The following is a 17,791-nucleotide window of genomic DNA, read 5'->3' as shown; positions in this document are numbered from 1 at the left end:
ACATCAAGCGGGAGTGACTTCCGTCGTTAAGTTTTACACGCTAATGCAGTGGGGAAACGAAGAAAAATTTTTAATAAATAACAGCCTAAATGGAAAAAAACTCTAAATTAATTCAATAAATCTGTGCGTTTGGTCTCACAATCACGATGTTGTAACAGGTAGTAATTGATATTACATTACTGGCCATTAAAATTGCTACACCACGAAGATGACGTGCTACAGACGTGAAATTTAACGAAAACGATGCTGTGATATGCAAATGATTAGCTTTACAGAGCATTCACACAAGGTTGGCGCCGGTGGCGACACCTACAACGTTCTGACATGAGGAAAGTTTCCAACCGATTTATCATACACAAACAGCAGCTGACCGGCGTTGCCTGGTGAAACGTTGTTGTAAGGCCTCGTGCAAGGAGGAGGAAATGCGTACCATCACGTTTCCGACTTTGATAAAGGTCGGATTGTAGCGTATCGCGATTGCGGTTTATCGTATCGCGACATTGCTGCCCGCATTGGTCAAGATCCAATGACTGTTAACAGAATATGGAATCGGTGGTTTCAGGAGGGTAATACGGAACGCCGTGCTGCGTCCCAACGGCCTCGTATCACTAGCAGTCGAGATAACAGGCATCTTATCCGCATGGCTGTACCGGATCGTACAGCCACATTTCGATCCCTGAGTCAACAGATGGGGACGTTTGCAAGACAACAACCATCTGCACGAACAGTTCGACGACGTTTGCAGCAACATGGACTACCATCTCGGAGACCACGCCTGCGGTTACCTTTGACGCTGCACCACAGACAGTAGCGCCTGCGATGTTGTACTCAACGACGAACCTGGGTGCACGAATGGCAAAACGTCATTTTTTCGGATGAATCCAGGTTCTGTTTGCTGCATGATGATGGTCGCATCCGTGTTTGGTGACAGCGCGGTGAACGCCCATCGGAAGCGTGTATTCGTCATGGCCATACTGGCTTATCACCCGACGTGATGGTATAGGGTGCCATTGGTTACACGTCTCGGTCCCCTCTTGTTCACATTGACGGCACTTTGAAAAGAGGCCGTTACATTTCAGATGTGTTACGACCCGTGGCTCTACCCTTCATTCAATCCCTGCGAAACCCTACATTTCAGCAGGACAATGCACGACCGCATGTTGCAGGTCTTGTACGGGCCTTTCTCGATACAGAAAATGTTCGAGTGCTGCTTTGGCGAGCACATTATGCAGATGTCTCACCAATTGAAAACGTCTGGTCAATGGTGGCCGAGCAACTGGCTCGTCACAATACACCAATCACTACTCTTGATGAACTGTGGAACCGTGTTGAAGCTGCATGGGCAGCTGTACCTGTACACGCCATGCAAGCTCTGTTGGACTCAATGCTCAGGCGTATCAAGGCCTTTATTACGGCCAGAGAGTGGTTGTTCTTGGTAGTGATTTCTCAGGATCTGTGCACCCAAGCTGCGTGAAAATGTAATCACGTGTCAGTTCTAGTATAATACAGGGTGATTCAAAAATAATACCACAACTTTAAAAATGTGTATTTAGTGAAAGAAACATAATATAACATTCTGTTGTACAACATTACAAAGAGTATTTAAAAAGGTTTTTTTTTTCACTCAAAAACAAGTTCAGAGATGTTCAATATGGCCCCCTCCAGACACTCGAGCAATATCAACCCGATACTCCAACTCGTTCCACATCATCATTGGTGGCTGGGAGAGGTGGCCGAAACACCATATCCTTAACATACCCCCATAAGAAAAAATCGCAGGGGGTAATATCAGCGCTTCTTGGAGGCCGTCCAGAACTTTTCCCTTTGCACTAACACCCATTCTCTGTAAACTGTTTATACCAACGTTTAATACACCACCTATCAGGAGGTTTAACACCATACTTCGTTCGAAATGCACGCTGAACAACTGTTGCCGATTCACTTCTGCCGTAGTCAATAACACAAAAAGCTTTCTGTTGAGCGGTCGCCATCTTAGCATCAACTGACGCTGACGCCTAGTCAACAGCGCCTCAAGCGAACAAATGTACAACTAAATGAAACTCTATAGCTCCCTTAATTCGCCGACAGATAGTGCTTAGCTCTGCCTTTTGTCGTTGCAGAGTTTTAAATTCCTAAAGTTGTGGTATTCTTTTTGAAATCACCCTGTATATTTGTCCAAGTAATACCCGTGTCTCATCTGCATTTCTTCTTGTTGTAGCAATTTTAATGGCCAGTAGTGTAGCTGTGTCATTGGTCACTTCCGTAGTTGAATCTTTCCACCGGTATAATTTGGACGCCTGGGTGAGTGTTTGGAGAGCGCCTGTTTTGGCACTGAACCTCCGGACCGCCGCCAGAGTCGCCCCGAAGCTGGCGCCCCGCCAGACGCAACAGGCGCCGCACAGAGAGACGCCTTCCAGCGCGCGCGCTGTGTGCAATCCCTTGCCCTAGCCCTTGCCCTTGCCGTAGACCAGGGCCCTTTAATCAGGGCCGCCACCGACTGCCCCTCTTTCCGCCCCCAGGCGGGGGCGCCAGGTCGGCCGGTAGCGCCGCCCCCACCTCAGGTGGCAGGGTGTGTTTGTACCGAGACGGTCGGCGCGGTGTGTTACAGTGCAGGCGCATCAAATCCCCGCCCAGTCCTTTACACTGAGGTTTTCCGTAGTCTCATTAAGTCCCTTAACATAAATGCCGGATTGATTGCTTCGGAAAGGACGCAGAAGGTTTACTCCCCTGTCCTTCGCTCTATCCGGGGTCGACGGGAAAGACATGACCTTGCTTACTACACGTCTCTGATGTGCTTCACTTTGGGATGGTTACGGCGCAATGACGGTGGGAAACTAGACGTCGCACTAGCTAATCAAAAGTAGCCAGGCAACCCTATGTAAGGCGAAACTTACCGCAAGGTAAATCAGCGGAGGAACCTCTCGTGAGTCACAGAGTGTTAGCAGCCGACCGGCCAGCACAAGGTGTGCGTAGAGAATTAAGAACAATGGGGTACAGCGGTCGAGAGGCTCCTCACTGGCCACACATTTTTGTAGCCAGTACTAAGCGGCAGTTGAGTTGGTGTTAAGAGAGACGCCACAGGACAGTGGATGACGGTAAACAAGTGATTTTGAGCGATGAATCACGCCATACCATGTGGCAATCTGATGAAAGAGTTATTGGCCCTTACCGCGCTTGAGGAAACGCTGTATGCGGAAGGATATGAACACAGCTTACAACATTGTTTTGTGCGTACCGTTAACGAACAGTTCGAAGATGACTGCTTGTATCATCGCGACAATGCGCCCTGTCATAAAGCAGCATCTGTAAGGCAGTGGTTTGTTGTGAATAACATTCCTGAAATTGACTGCCCAGGGGCGTAACGTCCAGGCAATGGAACACCTCTGAGATGAATTAGAATGTCACTTCACTTCATATCTTCACGTCCAACATCACTTCTTTCTATGGTTTCGGTTCTCGACGAAGACTGGGCTACCGGCCGTAGTGGCCGAGCGGTTCTAGGCGCTTCAGTATAGAACTGCGCAAACCGCTACAGTCGTAGGTTCGAATCCTGCCTGGGGCATGGATGTGTGTGATGTCCTTAGGTTAGCTGCGTTTAAGTAGTTCTAAGTTCCAGGGGGCTCATGACCGCAGATGTTATGTCCCATAGTCCTCAGAGCCATTTGAACAATGGCCTGCCATTCCTCCAGAAACATTTACAAAACCAATTGAAAGTGTCGGTATCAGAGTTCAAACCGTAATAAAGTCAAAGGGTGGACACACTCCATATTAATATAGACTAATAGGTGTCAGGACACTTTTGATCAGCTAGTGTATTTCTCAGCTTCAGGCCACACAGATAGTATCATAAGCGGTTCCGATGACCTCTTTAAACGAAAGTAAGGGCGATAGTAAAATACTAGGCAACTGAATTACAAATCATTTATACGCAGCAGCACATACTTGAAAACGTTACGTAGTAAGTCTTCAGCTGAGCGCACCCGGAGAAGCGCTCATATTGTAGATATACTATCTGTACTCTGTTGGAACTGAAGGCTACAGATAACGTAACACTATATAATAGGCAACTTTTAAATCACAAGTATAAGGTTAAAAATATCCATAATGTAAAACTGGCTGTGAAATAAAGCATTCTCAAAGTGGAAAAATGTAGAAAAAAATTAAATAATTAGGTAAGCTAAATGTAAACTAGAAATATGTTAAATGACGCCCACTTGCAGATGCGATCCACGAGTAGCAGACTAGCAGCTGGCCGTCGCAGGCGTAAGTGAAAGAACCCGAATGAAGCAACTGTTAAATAAAAATACAATGAGAACGTTTCCTCCCATAGTCAGTTCCAAATTTTCACTGTTGTTAATCTTATATTTGCAATTTAAGAGTTGCCAATTTTTTTGCTATTACGTACAAGCCTTGTTTGTCAGGACTTCATGAAAACTGTTCAACGTGGAAACCAAAAAAATTGCAGACGACAAACTCTATCGAAATATCAGCTATACTAAACATGGCAGACAGCTACTTGGACACAGTATGTGCTATTACTAATAACGCCGGAGTGATTGTGAAACTTCACTGGAATATATATGTGTTGAAAAATAAGAAATTTGTCTTTGCTCAAAGCTGAATCTTTCTCTAAAATATGTTTGTAGCGTCTAAGGTTAAGACACAAATATTCCCTACTGTAAAACACATCTCTTGTGCTGAACAAGAGTACCTAGATCTTAAGTTAATGCATTTTGGAGTCCACATTTACTGGACATTATTTCTTGTTTTGGTCCTCCACAAATACGGAAACCACACAGGGTTTGCACCGGAAGAGATGGCTTTCACAGGACCGATAACGACCATGGCTGCCAGGATACTGGACTTTTTCTTAGTTTCTGCGTCTTAAGCTTGAAAGTTATTTGCTCTGAATCGATCGATCGTTCGTTGCTTCGCTCACTGCTTCGTCCGAGGCAAATCTACGGCCTCTTAATGCCTGTTTGTGCGGACCAAACATGTGATAGTCAGAAGGGGCAAGATTGAGACTATATGGACGGTGATCCAGTACTTCAAATTAGAGTTTCTGGAGCGTCTCAGCAGTGTGGGCAGCAGTAGGCGGAAGGGCATTGTCGTGCAACAACACAACACCTTCTGACAACAATCCTCTGCGTTTGCTTCGAATTGCAGGCTTTATCGTGGCAGTGAGCACCTCACTGTAACGTACACTGTTTATTGTTGTGCCCCTATCCCCATGATATTCCAGCACTGGACCCTGTGCGACCCAAAAAAACTGTAAGCATCAGTTTTCCTGCGGACGGTTGACTTTTGAACTTTTTCTTGCGCGGCCAATTTGGATATTTCCATTCAATACTCTGCCGTTTCCTCTCCGGCTCGTAATGATGGATCCATGTTTCGTCACCGGTAATGATCCTGTCTAAGACGTTGTCCCCATCGTTAACATAGTGATCCAAATGTTTGTTGCAGATATCCAAGTGCGTTCGTTTATGCAACTGTGTGAGTTGTTTTGGAACCCATCTTGCACAAACTTTATGAAACCCAAGTATGTTGTGGATGATTTCGTAGGCAGAACCGTGACTAATTTGCAGACGATGTGCCACTTCGTCAATAGTTAATCCTCTGTCTAACAGAATCATTTCACATGAATGCTCAATAGTTTCTTAATTTGTGGCAGTAAACGGTTGTCCGGCTCCGTCATCGTGCGTCACACTTGTGCGACCATTTCGGAATTTTCCAATCCGTCCGTAGATACTCCGTTGTGGCACAACGCTGTTCCCGTACCGAAAGTGTTCGATCAATTTCGGCCACTGATACGCCTTTCGACCACAAGAAACGGATCACTGAACGTTGCTCTTCATTGGTGCAAATAGACAGCGGAGCAGCCACGATTAACAGCACGGCAGCGATAACGAAACTAACCTAGCAGCTTGAAAATTGCAAAGATATAACAACAAATACACAAAGCTTGCGTCATCAACGTAAAACGACAATACTACCAAAATAAACAAAAATATAACTAAATTGCGGATAATAATTGACCTACCCTGGTATAATTCAGTTATCAAGAATAGGTTCCTCGCACATATAAGAAGAAAATATGATGTACAGACATGCTCCCACAAACGCTTTATTTCATGTGAAAACAGATTTTCTACCGCCCTCCTGAGTACACTGCTAATCTCGTACAAGGGAACAAAACGCACCAGTTTGCTACGTGAAACTCATTCTTACATGAAATACTCAAACTCCAGTGTCAGCACTAACACATGAGTCGTTGAACTCTGAACGCTCTTATCTATCACTGCAGCATTGTCTATCTTCGCAGCCCACCAAAAAACTGGCATTAGACTGTGTGCCCCTCATACTGGGTTTCGATGTGCAAGAGCTTTCAAATTCCAGATTCTACTGGCTTTAGATGCAGAGAAAGTGAAGCCATAGGAAATGGTCTACCTCTTCTTATCCACATTTCCCGGAAATTGTTATTTACAAGCTAACGGAAATCAACACTGAAATGAGGAGGTCCATTGTTCAAGAACTACATGTCTCACTGATAAACGTATAGCGTCTCGTACATCACGTATAGTATTCTCGACGAACACAGTTAGAAATCGTCTGTTGATTCTGTGCAGAAGAATGTGAGAGCCTGAGAAACAGTCGCTAATAATGCAGGTCCAAGTACTGACAGAAAATCTTTATTGGAAACGCTTGAACTTAAGCGTGAAGATTCACGTCAGCCCATATATAAAATTCTTAAAACACTAAAACAAGTATTAGAAATTTTTCTAAAATGGACACTACACATTACATTACAATGTCATTTTCTTTCATTTTCATAGAACCACAGCTAGTGAATGTAGAGCGGCAATCATGTTAGTCTTGCGGTGAACAACGAAATAATTTCGGCATTTCGTGAAAAATGAATTTGGGTGCATTTGCCACTGGTCAGAATGTACTAAATGTTCTGGTTTTTGTAGAACCTATTCTAAACTGATCTGTCTGTTTGGGGAGCATGTGAGATCGTTTTGTGAAGATGTTTTTTTCTAGAAGCTAGGGGAGGGGTGTGAGGGTGGAAAGTGTCTTCCCCTGGCCCTCGCTTGGTACATCATTGGCGACCACTGTACAGTAGCCAAAAAACGTAAAATAAGCTTGACTCTGTTCACACTGGTCTTTTTTTGGAATTTCTCTGGACGCTAGTGTCGAACCTAGCATTCCCGAGTGGGCACACATGTTTCTAATGGCGTGCAGTTAAAAAACGAAAGCGTGTTGTTTTGCTTGGTGTACCTGGCAGGGTCGCCATTTGTCGTGTTCCAGACGGCGGCCGGCATGCAGCGCTGCCCGTACCTGCACGAGATGAAGGAGCGGCTGCTGTCGCAGAGCTCGAACCCCGACCAGACGTCGCTGCCAGACTCCGGCGCCGCCATGGACATGCGTGCCGCCTCTGACGTTCTCGAGGTGCGGCAGGATCCTGTCGTCGGCACCGTCGTCAAGGTGAGCGTCCGACGCCCCCTCCTCTTCATTATCCACAAGTTTCATCGCTGCCTTTAACCCTTTACGTGGTACATGCGGAAACAAGCGGATGTTTTTTGTCATCAAATAATAAAAACATAATTTTTCCGAATTTTCTTTTTTCGCAAGAATATCGACCACAATTTACTTCAGTTAAAGTTCTTTACTTGAAAGTTCTGTGTTTCGTTTCTCGAGTAAAATATTTAGACACGTAGAGGTTTTCTTTTTACTGGCCAAAAATATATAACAATACATGCCCACTGCAGTGAAGGGAGCTCCTTTCGCGTTTCGTCTGGTACTGTGCACTTAAGGACATGGTACCTGGATAAGTTGAAAGAACAAGAGATTGTTCAGTGTTTAAAAAAGGAGCACTAGGCAACTATCGTCTGAAACGGAGAACAATAGGAGATGAATGGGTAGCCTTTACGAGATGGAATAATGAGAGCAACAGAGGAACAACTAGGCAAAGAGCAAGGGCTCAGTAGCAATCCTTGGATAGCACATTAGATGCGGAATTTAACTGACGAAAGGAGAAAATATATAAATACAGCAAGTAAATCAGGCAAAAAGTGCTACAGGCGTCCCAGAAAGTAGACTAACAAGTGCCAAAGCAGGAATTGCTAGAGGTAAATTGCATGTATATAGAAGCAAACATGAAAAACGAAAAGATGGACTTTATGTGCTCCCTGCTTCAGCCACCGTCACTTATTATGCTCCTCAAATAGTGGAACTCATCTACTACTTTTAGTGGTTCACCTCCTAATCCAGTTCCTTCATAATCGCCTGATTTGATTAGATTACATTCAATTACCTTTGAATCACTTTTATTTTGTTTTCATCTTGTAACCTTCTTTCAAGACAGTATCCATTTCTTTCATCTGCTCTTGCAAGCCCTTTGGTATCACTGATCAATTACAGTGTCATCGACAAAGCTCAATGTTTCTACTTCTTTTCCTTGAATTTTAATCCACTTTCCAGATTTCTTCCTGATGTCCTTTACTGCTTGCTCAATCTACAAATTCAAGAATGTACTCTCTGACCCTTCTCAACTAAGATTTCCCTTTCATGTCCTTCGACTCTTGTAACTACCAGTCTAGTTTCAGCACAAGTTGTAAATAACCCTCCGCTCCGTGTTTTTTATCCGTGCCATCATCAAAATTTCAAAGAGTGTGTTCCTGTCAAGATGATAGATGATATTAAACTCGTAACTTTGAGATGAGGAACTAATGATCAGAAACGGATATTTAGCTTTTTCTCAATACACAATAAACAGAATTCTGGGATCAAAATTATTTTTCAACAAAGCTTGCACAGTGTAAGCTTCTAGCTGTTCGTTTAGGGCCAAGTCTGCTGGTATTATTAAGTTTCTCTCAAATGATCTCAGGTTTTACGTTCCTTGTCGAGAGACGTACCCAGCTATTTGTGACTTTATCGAATCAGTTTCTAGTAAGTTTCTAATCATGGTGATAAATTTCTTCCAATTAAATTGGCGTTTCTAGCCCCTTCGTCAAAACCCAACCTTTTTCCTATTTTTATTGCATGGACACCTGTATGTCATCATTCAGAGGGGCTCGTTTCATTTCTATAAAATATTGTAATAAACATTTGGATGGCTTCGTATGTTATGCCTAAAATTATAACATACCCATTTTTATTCTGTTCTTCGGCTGAAAATCCATTAATTTTAAACATGGCACTTCCCAGGTTGATCTGTTTTTATGCGTTTTATGACAGTCCAGCATGTTAGCATGTCACCTGTAAAGTAGGAGGTAAAATAAAATTCATTATTCCGAGTTATTGTTTTGCGCTTAAATGGAAATATTATTCACCTGATTCCTCATTTACTGCTTCCAGACTGATATAATTGCTGTAAGAATAGCGTCAAATTGTTGAGGAATCATTCATTCGTTTGTATTGCTACAACCAATCTGCTAATCCTTTACACGGGAATCCAACCCGCTAGACCGCAGTTTTAGCTTAGTCAGTTTTCTTTGTTGCATAGTTACTACTTGTTATACTTACAGACAACTCAAGGTGAGCTAAAACTGAAGTTACTTGTATTTTCTACATTCAACAAATTAAAAAATAACTCGGATGTTTAAGTCTGAATTAAATACTTCAAGTCGTAGGACTTGTTTAAATCAGTAACTCTGACTGTGGGGCAAACAGCAGAGGTACGTCATTGTACCTTGAGGAAACGTTAGTAAATTACAGCGATCAACTGAATTTCACATGGTTGTTACTGAATTGTAGACGCATTTGTGTTTCACGCTCTAGCAATTAGCGCCTACGTAGTATACTACCCTTCCAGCACGAGTAATTGCGGGTTGCAAACATGAAGATTACAGGCGCTCCGCTGCCGTGCTTCTCTTTAATACTTTACATCTACATCCACTCGGGCATACTGGTCTTGGGGTGAAGCGTGTTGTTTGAAACAGGGCAGTAGCGGGATCGAATTCCAGTCGGACCCCGGAACTATTCAGTCAGTCTTTAATCTAACGTTCACTGCTCAATGATGTGGAGAATCGCCGAGAAGGTTTCGTGGTTCGGATTCCAAGTTAAACTAAAGGCCCCTTCCCCCGATTGAATAACTGGTGTAGATCGCGAATACGAAAGTCACGAGGCGGCATACGGTTCAAAGGCTTGCACTTTCACTAGGGCATTGAGCCACACGCTTTCATCATCATCTACACATAAACAGCACAAACTGTAAAACATGACGCATACAGGTGCCAGTGTTATTAATTTGTTCCGCAACGATTTCTGTAGTATTTAGGCCAACAGTCCCCACTTCTTGCAGTAGGATGGTTGCTACTGAAATGTCCTTATACATTCACGGTGTTCGTACGTTACTAGTACTTATGTACATTTTTATAAAAACCACATTATATGAATTTTAACAATAGTGGAGTCTGTTGAACTCAGTGACTGTTCCTTTATAGAGTGAAGGAAAAATAACCTTTTACTGTGACTGGTAGCGGAAATTTGTCACACGACCGGCTTCGGGCTTGTGCCCATCCTCAGGTGTCTATACATTTGAAACGTCCCCTTAGAACAATTTATACAAGATTGTGCTTAAACTGAAACACAATATTTTTAGCGCAACGCAGTCTGACTTTCAATAATCCCTACAAAAGAATGGCCCTGACTAACATTAACCTATACGTTTCACAAATCACTTACCTCACAAAAATCTTCGTTACTCGAACTACTGCAATACAGCGAGCGCCACTACTGCCAGCTGAATAAAAGATTCAGACTACCGAAGGCACTAACTACTGATAGGTATAGTTAGCAAATGAAAGATTTTAATAGAGAACAAACAATGTATTTACCTTAGTAGTCATAATATATATATATCACTTCATGACAGCAATTTTTACAAATTTCAAAACTCCGCCATCTCTCTGCCCACGTCCACCACTGCTGGCGGCTCACCTCCAACTGCGCAACGCTACGCCCTGTTAGCATCCAGCTGCCGCTGCCCAACACTACAATGGCGAGTATTACAACAATGCCAACCAGCCACAGACTGCACACGGCACAGCCAGTGATTTTCATACAGAGCGCTACGTGGCGGCGGCTTTACCAATAAAAAAACCTAAACAGCCTACTTACGCATTCATGTACATGTTTATTTTGCTGGAATATACATGAATGTAGAAACACCTGAGGGTGGGCACAAGCCCGAAGCCGATCGTGCGACTGGTAGCAGAAACTTTTCTACACGCTCAACATACAATAGTTCCTAGGAAGACGTTAAAATCAACACTACCTAAAACTCATTAACTTAAGAAGACCGCCCTTTTGAACAGGAGGGACTGAGACGATGGGTTTCATAGAGGCACAAATAAACTGTAGTAAAGACAGGTGTGTCGTTTGATTTGTAGCTGTCGCACATTCACCTGAAAGTCCGATACTGATCTCTATTTCTCATATCTTATACAAAACCGTAACGAACAACGTAATGAGATGACATGAACTGCCTAGCGAATTCGTGTTCAAACTATCTTATATAATTTGGCTGGCAATTCCACTATTTTCGTATGTAGTTTGATAAGAAGAAACAATGAGCTTTCCAAAAATTCCTTCGTTCACGAATGAACGGTGGTGTCACGTATGTCATCTTTTAAGACTAGACGTAAATTATTCATGTAATTTATTTTAACAGTTAATGATTTTTCCCCGCTGTAGTACCGTAACACGTTTCCAGAGTCGTGAGGCTGTACGCTGCGTTTTGAGCTCCCAGCTTGTGCTATTCCTGCAAGGTGCTTTTAGCATGTGTGATGTTGACTGGATTACAGTTATCTTCCTGATACCCCTTATGCCTGGAAACTACCGGTTTTAGTCATAAACCTTTAATTATAACCTCGAAAAAATTAGTTACGTAAGTCGTAGAGTGTTACATGTGTAAGCAGCACCAACCGTGAACAGAGCGCTTCCGAGGTTATCTTCAAGACCATTTATCGGAGGGGTAGACATAAAATTTTAATTATCACGTCGAATAAATTAAAGTAATGTACTTAATTTCTTTTCCTTCTTCGTGGTGACCTCATCCACTTATAACGTTTTGAAAGAAATTGCCGCCATTTGACTGTAATTTACTGTTCATTTATTTCCCACTATCACGAGTTCGGCTTTACAGCCATTCTCATGTGCATGTTACAATGTTACAATATATTCGACGTTGCATCGTCGATAAAACAAGTGGTTTATAAGACCATAAATGTTTTTCACGGTGACGTGTCACGTACATAGGTCACATGCATTGCTATAAAGCCAAAATCATGATTGTGTGATGTAAATGAGCAGTAATTTACAGTCAAATGGCTGAAGTTTCTGTCCAATTTTTTGTTTTGATTGTTAGCAACTGTGTATTTTCCGTCGTGATACACATCGATATCCCCGCACCGCCGCTAGAGGAGGCAAAACAGAATGGCGCACCCCACTGAAAACGTGCAGCATGGAGTGCTAATTCGTTCCATGAATTTGAAGAGGAACAACGCTGCAATAGTCCTCACGAAGTTGATGGAAGCGTACGGCAACAATGCATCACCATGTGACGCGGTGGGGAGGTGGTAGAGGCGCTTTCAGAGTGGTTAAACAGGTCCGAATGACGAAGAGCGCAGTGGTAAGACCATCTTTCTGCAAAGAACGGGGAACAGCAAGAGAATTAGAGGCGCTGGAGGCGTTGTCAGGCGTCTCACAATCCAGTGAAACGTGGAAAAAGTGAAAATATGTCGACTCGACCTTGTTCAACATCACAAACGTCACCCCCACCTGTTCAGACCCATTCCAAAGCCCCGAAAAGAGGCAGTAGCGGTAATGTATCAGCTGTGTTGAGCCAAGACAAATAATTTACTCAGCCGCCTAATCATCGTTGGCGAACGCCGGCTGTGTGAATATGACCCCGGAATGAAGGAGAAAGCGAGCAAGGGAAACAGGTGTATTCACCAACGCTAAAGAAGGTGAAGACCCAACCATCAGCGGATGTGATCCTGAGTGTTCGTAGGCATTGCCACTGCCATAGTGTGGCTCTAACACACCGTTCTCGTATTGGATCAGCAGTCACAGGTACATTCTGCCTAAGCCTCATGGAGAGCTCACAGGAGAATGACAACGCAATGCGTCGTGGAAAGCTATTCAAGGGGTTATGAATATATGCCCCAGCTTATTCTGCTCAGTGCACAGCAATACAATCTACTTTTTTGGGGGGCATCGAACTTCGCCTCAACCCACTGACTTCTCCCTCTTTCATCTGAAGAAGAAACCATTGCTTGGCAGGCTTTTTCAGAATGACGAAGAGGTGATTTTCGTGATGGAACGTTTGCTGGACAGCCGAAATGCAGACTTCCCGAACTAAGGTCGCTGGCAAGATACCCATTTTTGTCAAACATTAAAGTTTGAGTATGCAAAGAAGTATTAACACCATCATCTTGTTTCAGTGACATAGCTTGATTTTTCGAGATCATACACTATATGTTCAAAAGTATCCGGACACCCCAAAAAATACGTTTTTCGTATTAGGTGCATTGTGCTGCCACGTACTCCAGATCAGCGATCTCAGTAGTCATTAGACATCATGGGAGAGCAGAATGGGGCGCTTCGCCGAACTCTCGGACTTGGAACGTGGTCAGGTGATTGGGTGTCACTTGTGTCATACGTCTGTACGCGAGATTTCCACGCTCCTAAACATCCCTAAGTCCACTCTTTCTGTTGTGATAGTGAAGTGGAAAACTGAAGGGTCACTTACAGCACAAAAGCGTACAGGCCAACCTCGTCTGTTGACTGACAGACAGCGCCGACAGTTGAAGAGGGTCGTAATGTGTAATAGGCAGACATCTATCCACACCATCACACAGGAATTGCAAACTGGATCAGGGTCCACTGCAAGTACTATGACAGTTAGGTGGGAGGTGAGAAAACTTGGATTTCATGGTCGAGCAGCTGCTCATAAGCCACACATCACGCCGGCAAATGCAAAACGACGCCTCGCTTGGTGTAACGAGCGTAAACATTGGACGATTAAATAGTGGAAAAACGTTGTGTGGAATGACGAATCACGATACACAATATGGCGATCTGATGGCAGGGTGGAGGTATGGCGAATCCCCGGTGACTGTCATCTGCCAGCGTGTGTAGCGCCAACACTAAAATTCGGAAGCGGTAGTATCTTGGTGTGGTCGTGTTTTCCATGGAGGGAGCTTGCAATTCTTGTTGTTTTTGCGTGGCAGAATCACAGCACAGGCCTACATTGATGTTTCAAGCACCTTCTTGCTTCTCACTGTTGAAGAGCAATTCGGGGATAGCGATTGCATCTTTCGACACGATGTAGCACCTGTTCATAATGCACGGCCTGTGGCGGAGTGGTTACACGACAATAACATTCCTGTAACGGACCGGGCTGCACAGATTCCTGGCCTAAATCCTACAGAACACCTTTGGGACGTTTTGGAACGCCGACTTCGTGACAGGCCTCGCTGACCCACATCGATACCTCTTTTCAGTGCAGCACTCCGTGAAGAATGGGCTGCCATTCCGCAAGAAATCTTCCAGCACATGATTGAACGTATGTCTGGGAAGGTAGAAGCTGTCATCACGGCTAAGGGTGGACCAACACCATACTGAAATTCAACATTACCGATGGAGGGCGCCACGAACTTGTAAGTCATTTCCAGCTAGTTGCCCGGATACTTTTGGTCACATAGTGCAGATTCTTCTTCTATTTGCAGTCTAAGATTTCACTCGTGTCAGTTTTTCTCATTAATTATGGTACACATTGCTTATAGGGGACTTCATGCCCATGGAGGGCTTATCAAACCATTCAGACACAATGAGGGAGCGGCCGGGTGGTGCATTGTCTTGCTGAAGTCACTGTAAGCTCAAGAAACGTAGCAGTACGAGCGTACGGTAGATTACCATATGAGCATTCGATGAAAGACAAAGGCATACGTATTGGGGACGCCATTTCTTTCCGTATTAACATCTCACACGCGAGAGTTCCTCCACACACACCTGCCTTAGTGGTGTCCATTAGGAAAGTGGGAGGCATCGCGTGATCCGGATTTCGGTATACTCGTGCCCTGGCATCGAGTAGCGATAGTGTAATGCGATCTGTGGTTCAGCGACATTCTTACAGCGTACAACGGCAGAATGATACTACTCTGTGTGTCTTGTGGAGTGCAGTATGCATCGGTACACTTGTGGATTCGTGGAACCTGTGCGGGGGGATGGTTCTGGATGTTACGGCTTCTCACCAGTTGTTGTCCACAATTGAAATGACTCGTGATATGATGCGCCGTGGTCGTCCTGCCTGCTGTTACAAGTCGCTGTAGTCGACAGCAACCAGTGTTCTCATCTCGTTGTTCTTATTCGACTTCACAGGCCACTGTACTCCCCAATTTGAGGCGCTAACGGTACGCCCATTACACAGCGATGCTTGGAAATCCCGCTGAACGCACAACCTTGGAGGTGAAGTGCCCCATGCGCAAAGTAAGCTTCCTACGTCACAGATTTTTATAGTATGTCCTGGTCATCGCCGTTGTAATTGTCGCCGTTCAAGCGGTCTAAGGCGCTGCAGTCATGAACTGTGCAGCTGGTCCCGGCGGAGGTTCGAGTCCTCCCTTGGGCATGGGTGTGTGTGTGTGTTTGTCCTTAGGATAATTTAGGTTAAGTAGTGTGTAAGCTTAGGGACTGATGACCTCAGCAGTTAAGTCCCATAAGATTTCACACACATTCGAACTTTTTTTTTTTTTTGACGTTGTTGTTTTCAATCCCAAGGCAGACTTGATGAATACTGGGGGGCCAAAACATTATGAACACCTGCTTAATAACTTTTTGTTTGTCTTTGGCACGAAATACATGATTTATTCTGCACATCAGGGATCCGACAGTTTTTTGGTAAGATTGTAGAAGTTGTTGTTGTTGTTGTCTTCAGTCCTGAGACTGGTTTGATGCAGCTCTCCATGCTACTCTATCCTGTGCAAGCTGCTTCATCTCCCAGTACCTACAGCAACCTACATCCTTCTGAATCTGCTTAGTGTACTCATCTCTCCGTCTCCCTCCACGATTTTTACCCTCCACGCTGCCCTCCAATGCTAAATTTGTGATCCCTTGATGCCTCAAAACATGTCCTACCAACCGATCCCTTCTTCTAGTCAAGTTGTGCCACAAACTTCTCTTCTCCCCAATCCTATTCAATACCTCCTCATTAGTTATGTGATCTACCCACCTAATCTTCAACATTCTTCTGTAACACCACATTTCGAAAGCTTCTATTCTCTTCTTCTCCAAACTAGTTATCGTCCATGTTTCACTTCCATACATGGCTACACTCCAAACAAATACTTTCATAAACGACTTCCTGATACATAAATCTATATTCGATGTTAACAAATTTCTCTTCTTGAGAAACGCTTTCCTTGCCATTGCCAGTCTACATTTTATATCCTCTCTACTTCGACCATCATCAGTTATTTTACTTCCTAAATAGCAAAACACCTTCACTACTTTAAGTGTCTCATTTCCTAATCTAATTCCCTCAGCATCACCCGATTTACTTTGACTACATTCCATTATCCTCGTTTTGCTTTTGTTAATGTTCATCTTATATCCTCCTTTCAAGACACTGTCCATTCCATTCAACTGCTCTTCCAAGTCCTTTGCCGTCTCTGACAGAATTACAATGTCATCGGCGAACCTCAAAGTTTTTACTTCGTCTCCATGAATTTTAATACCTACTCCAAATTTTTCTTTTGTTTCCTTTACTGCTTGCGCAATATACAGATTGAATAACATCGGTGAGAGACTACAACCCTGTCTCACTCCTTTCCCAACCACTGCTTCCCTTTCATGCCCCTCGACTCTTATGACTGCCATCTGGTTTCTGTACAAATTATAAATAGCCTTTCGCTCCCTGTATTTTACCCCTGCCACCTTTAGAATTTGAAAAAGAGTATTCCAGTCAACATTGTCAAAAGCTTTCTCTAAGTCTACAAATGCTAGAAACGTAGGTTTGCCTTTCCTTAATCTTTCTTCTAAGATAAGTCGTAAGGTCAGTATTGCCTCACGTGTTCCAACATTTCGACGGAATCCAAACTGATCCTCCCCGAGGTCTGCATCTACCAGTTTTTCCGTTCGACTGTAAAGAATTCGCGTTAGTATTTTGCAGCCGTGGCTTATTAAACTGATAGTTCGGTAATTTTCACATCTGTCAGCACCTGCTTTCTTTGGGATTGGAATTATTATATTCTTCTTGAAGTCTGAGGATATTTCGCCTGTCTCATACATCTTGCTCACCAGCTGGTAGAGTTTTGTCAGGACTGGTTGTCCCAAGGCCGTCAGTAGTTCTAATGGAATGTTGTCTACTCCGGGGGCCTTGTTTCGACTCAGGTCTTTCAGTGCTCTGTCAAACTCTTCACGCAGTATCGTATCTCCCATTTCGTCTTCATCTACATCCTCTTCCATTTCCATAATATTGTCCTCAAGTACATCGCCCTTGTATAAACCTTCTATATACTCCTTCCACCTTTCTGCCTTCCCTTCTTTGCTTAGAACTGGGCTGCCATCTGAGCTCTTGATATTCATACACGTGGTTCTCTTTTCTCCAAAGGTCTCTTTAATTTTCCTGTAGGCAGTATCTATCTTAGCACTAGTGAGATAAGCTTCTACATCCTTACATTTGTCCTCTAGCCATCCCTGTTTAGCCATTTTGCACTTCCTGTCGATCTCATTTTTGAGACGTTTGTATTCCTTTTTGCCTGCTTCATTTACTGCATTTTTATATTTT

The 17,791-nt window shown here is 43.7% G+C and overlaps 1 protein-coding gene across 5 annotated transcripts in view; it reads left to right on the top strand.

Moving 5' to 3' along the window:
* Nucleotides 1-17,791, top strand: part of LOC126355837 (proton channel OtopLc-like) — a 642,361-nt gene that overhangs the window by 306,380 nt on the left and 318,190 nt on the right. For all 5 annotated transcript variants that reach the window (XM_050006292.1, XM_050006296.1, XM_050006294.1 and 2 more), the window contains exon 2: nt 7,309-7,485. In XM_050006292.1, the coding sequence (XP_049862249.1) occupies nt 7,321-7,485 (165 nt within the window). In that variant the 5' untranslated portion in view covers nt 7,309-7,320. The remainder of the gene's footprint in view (nt 1-7,308; nt 7,486-17,791) is intronic.

The sequence above is a fragment of the Schistocerca gregaria genome, chromosome 3 (assembly GCF_023897955.1).
Source record: "Schistocerca gregaria isolate iqSchGreg1 chromosome 3, iqSchGreg1.2, whole genome shotgun sequence".
NCBI lineage: Eukaryota > Metazoa > Arthropoda > Insecta > Orthoptera > Acrididae > Schistocerca > Schistocerca gregaria.
This window is presented reverse-complemented; position numbering and strand designations above follow the sequence as displayed.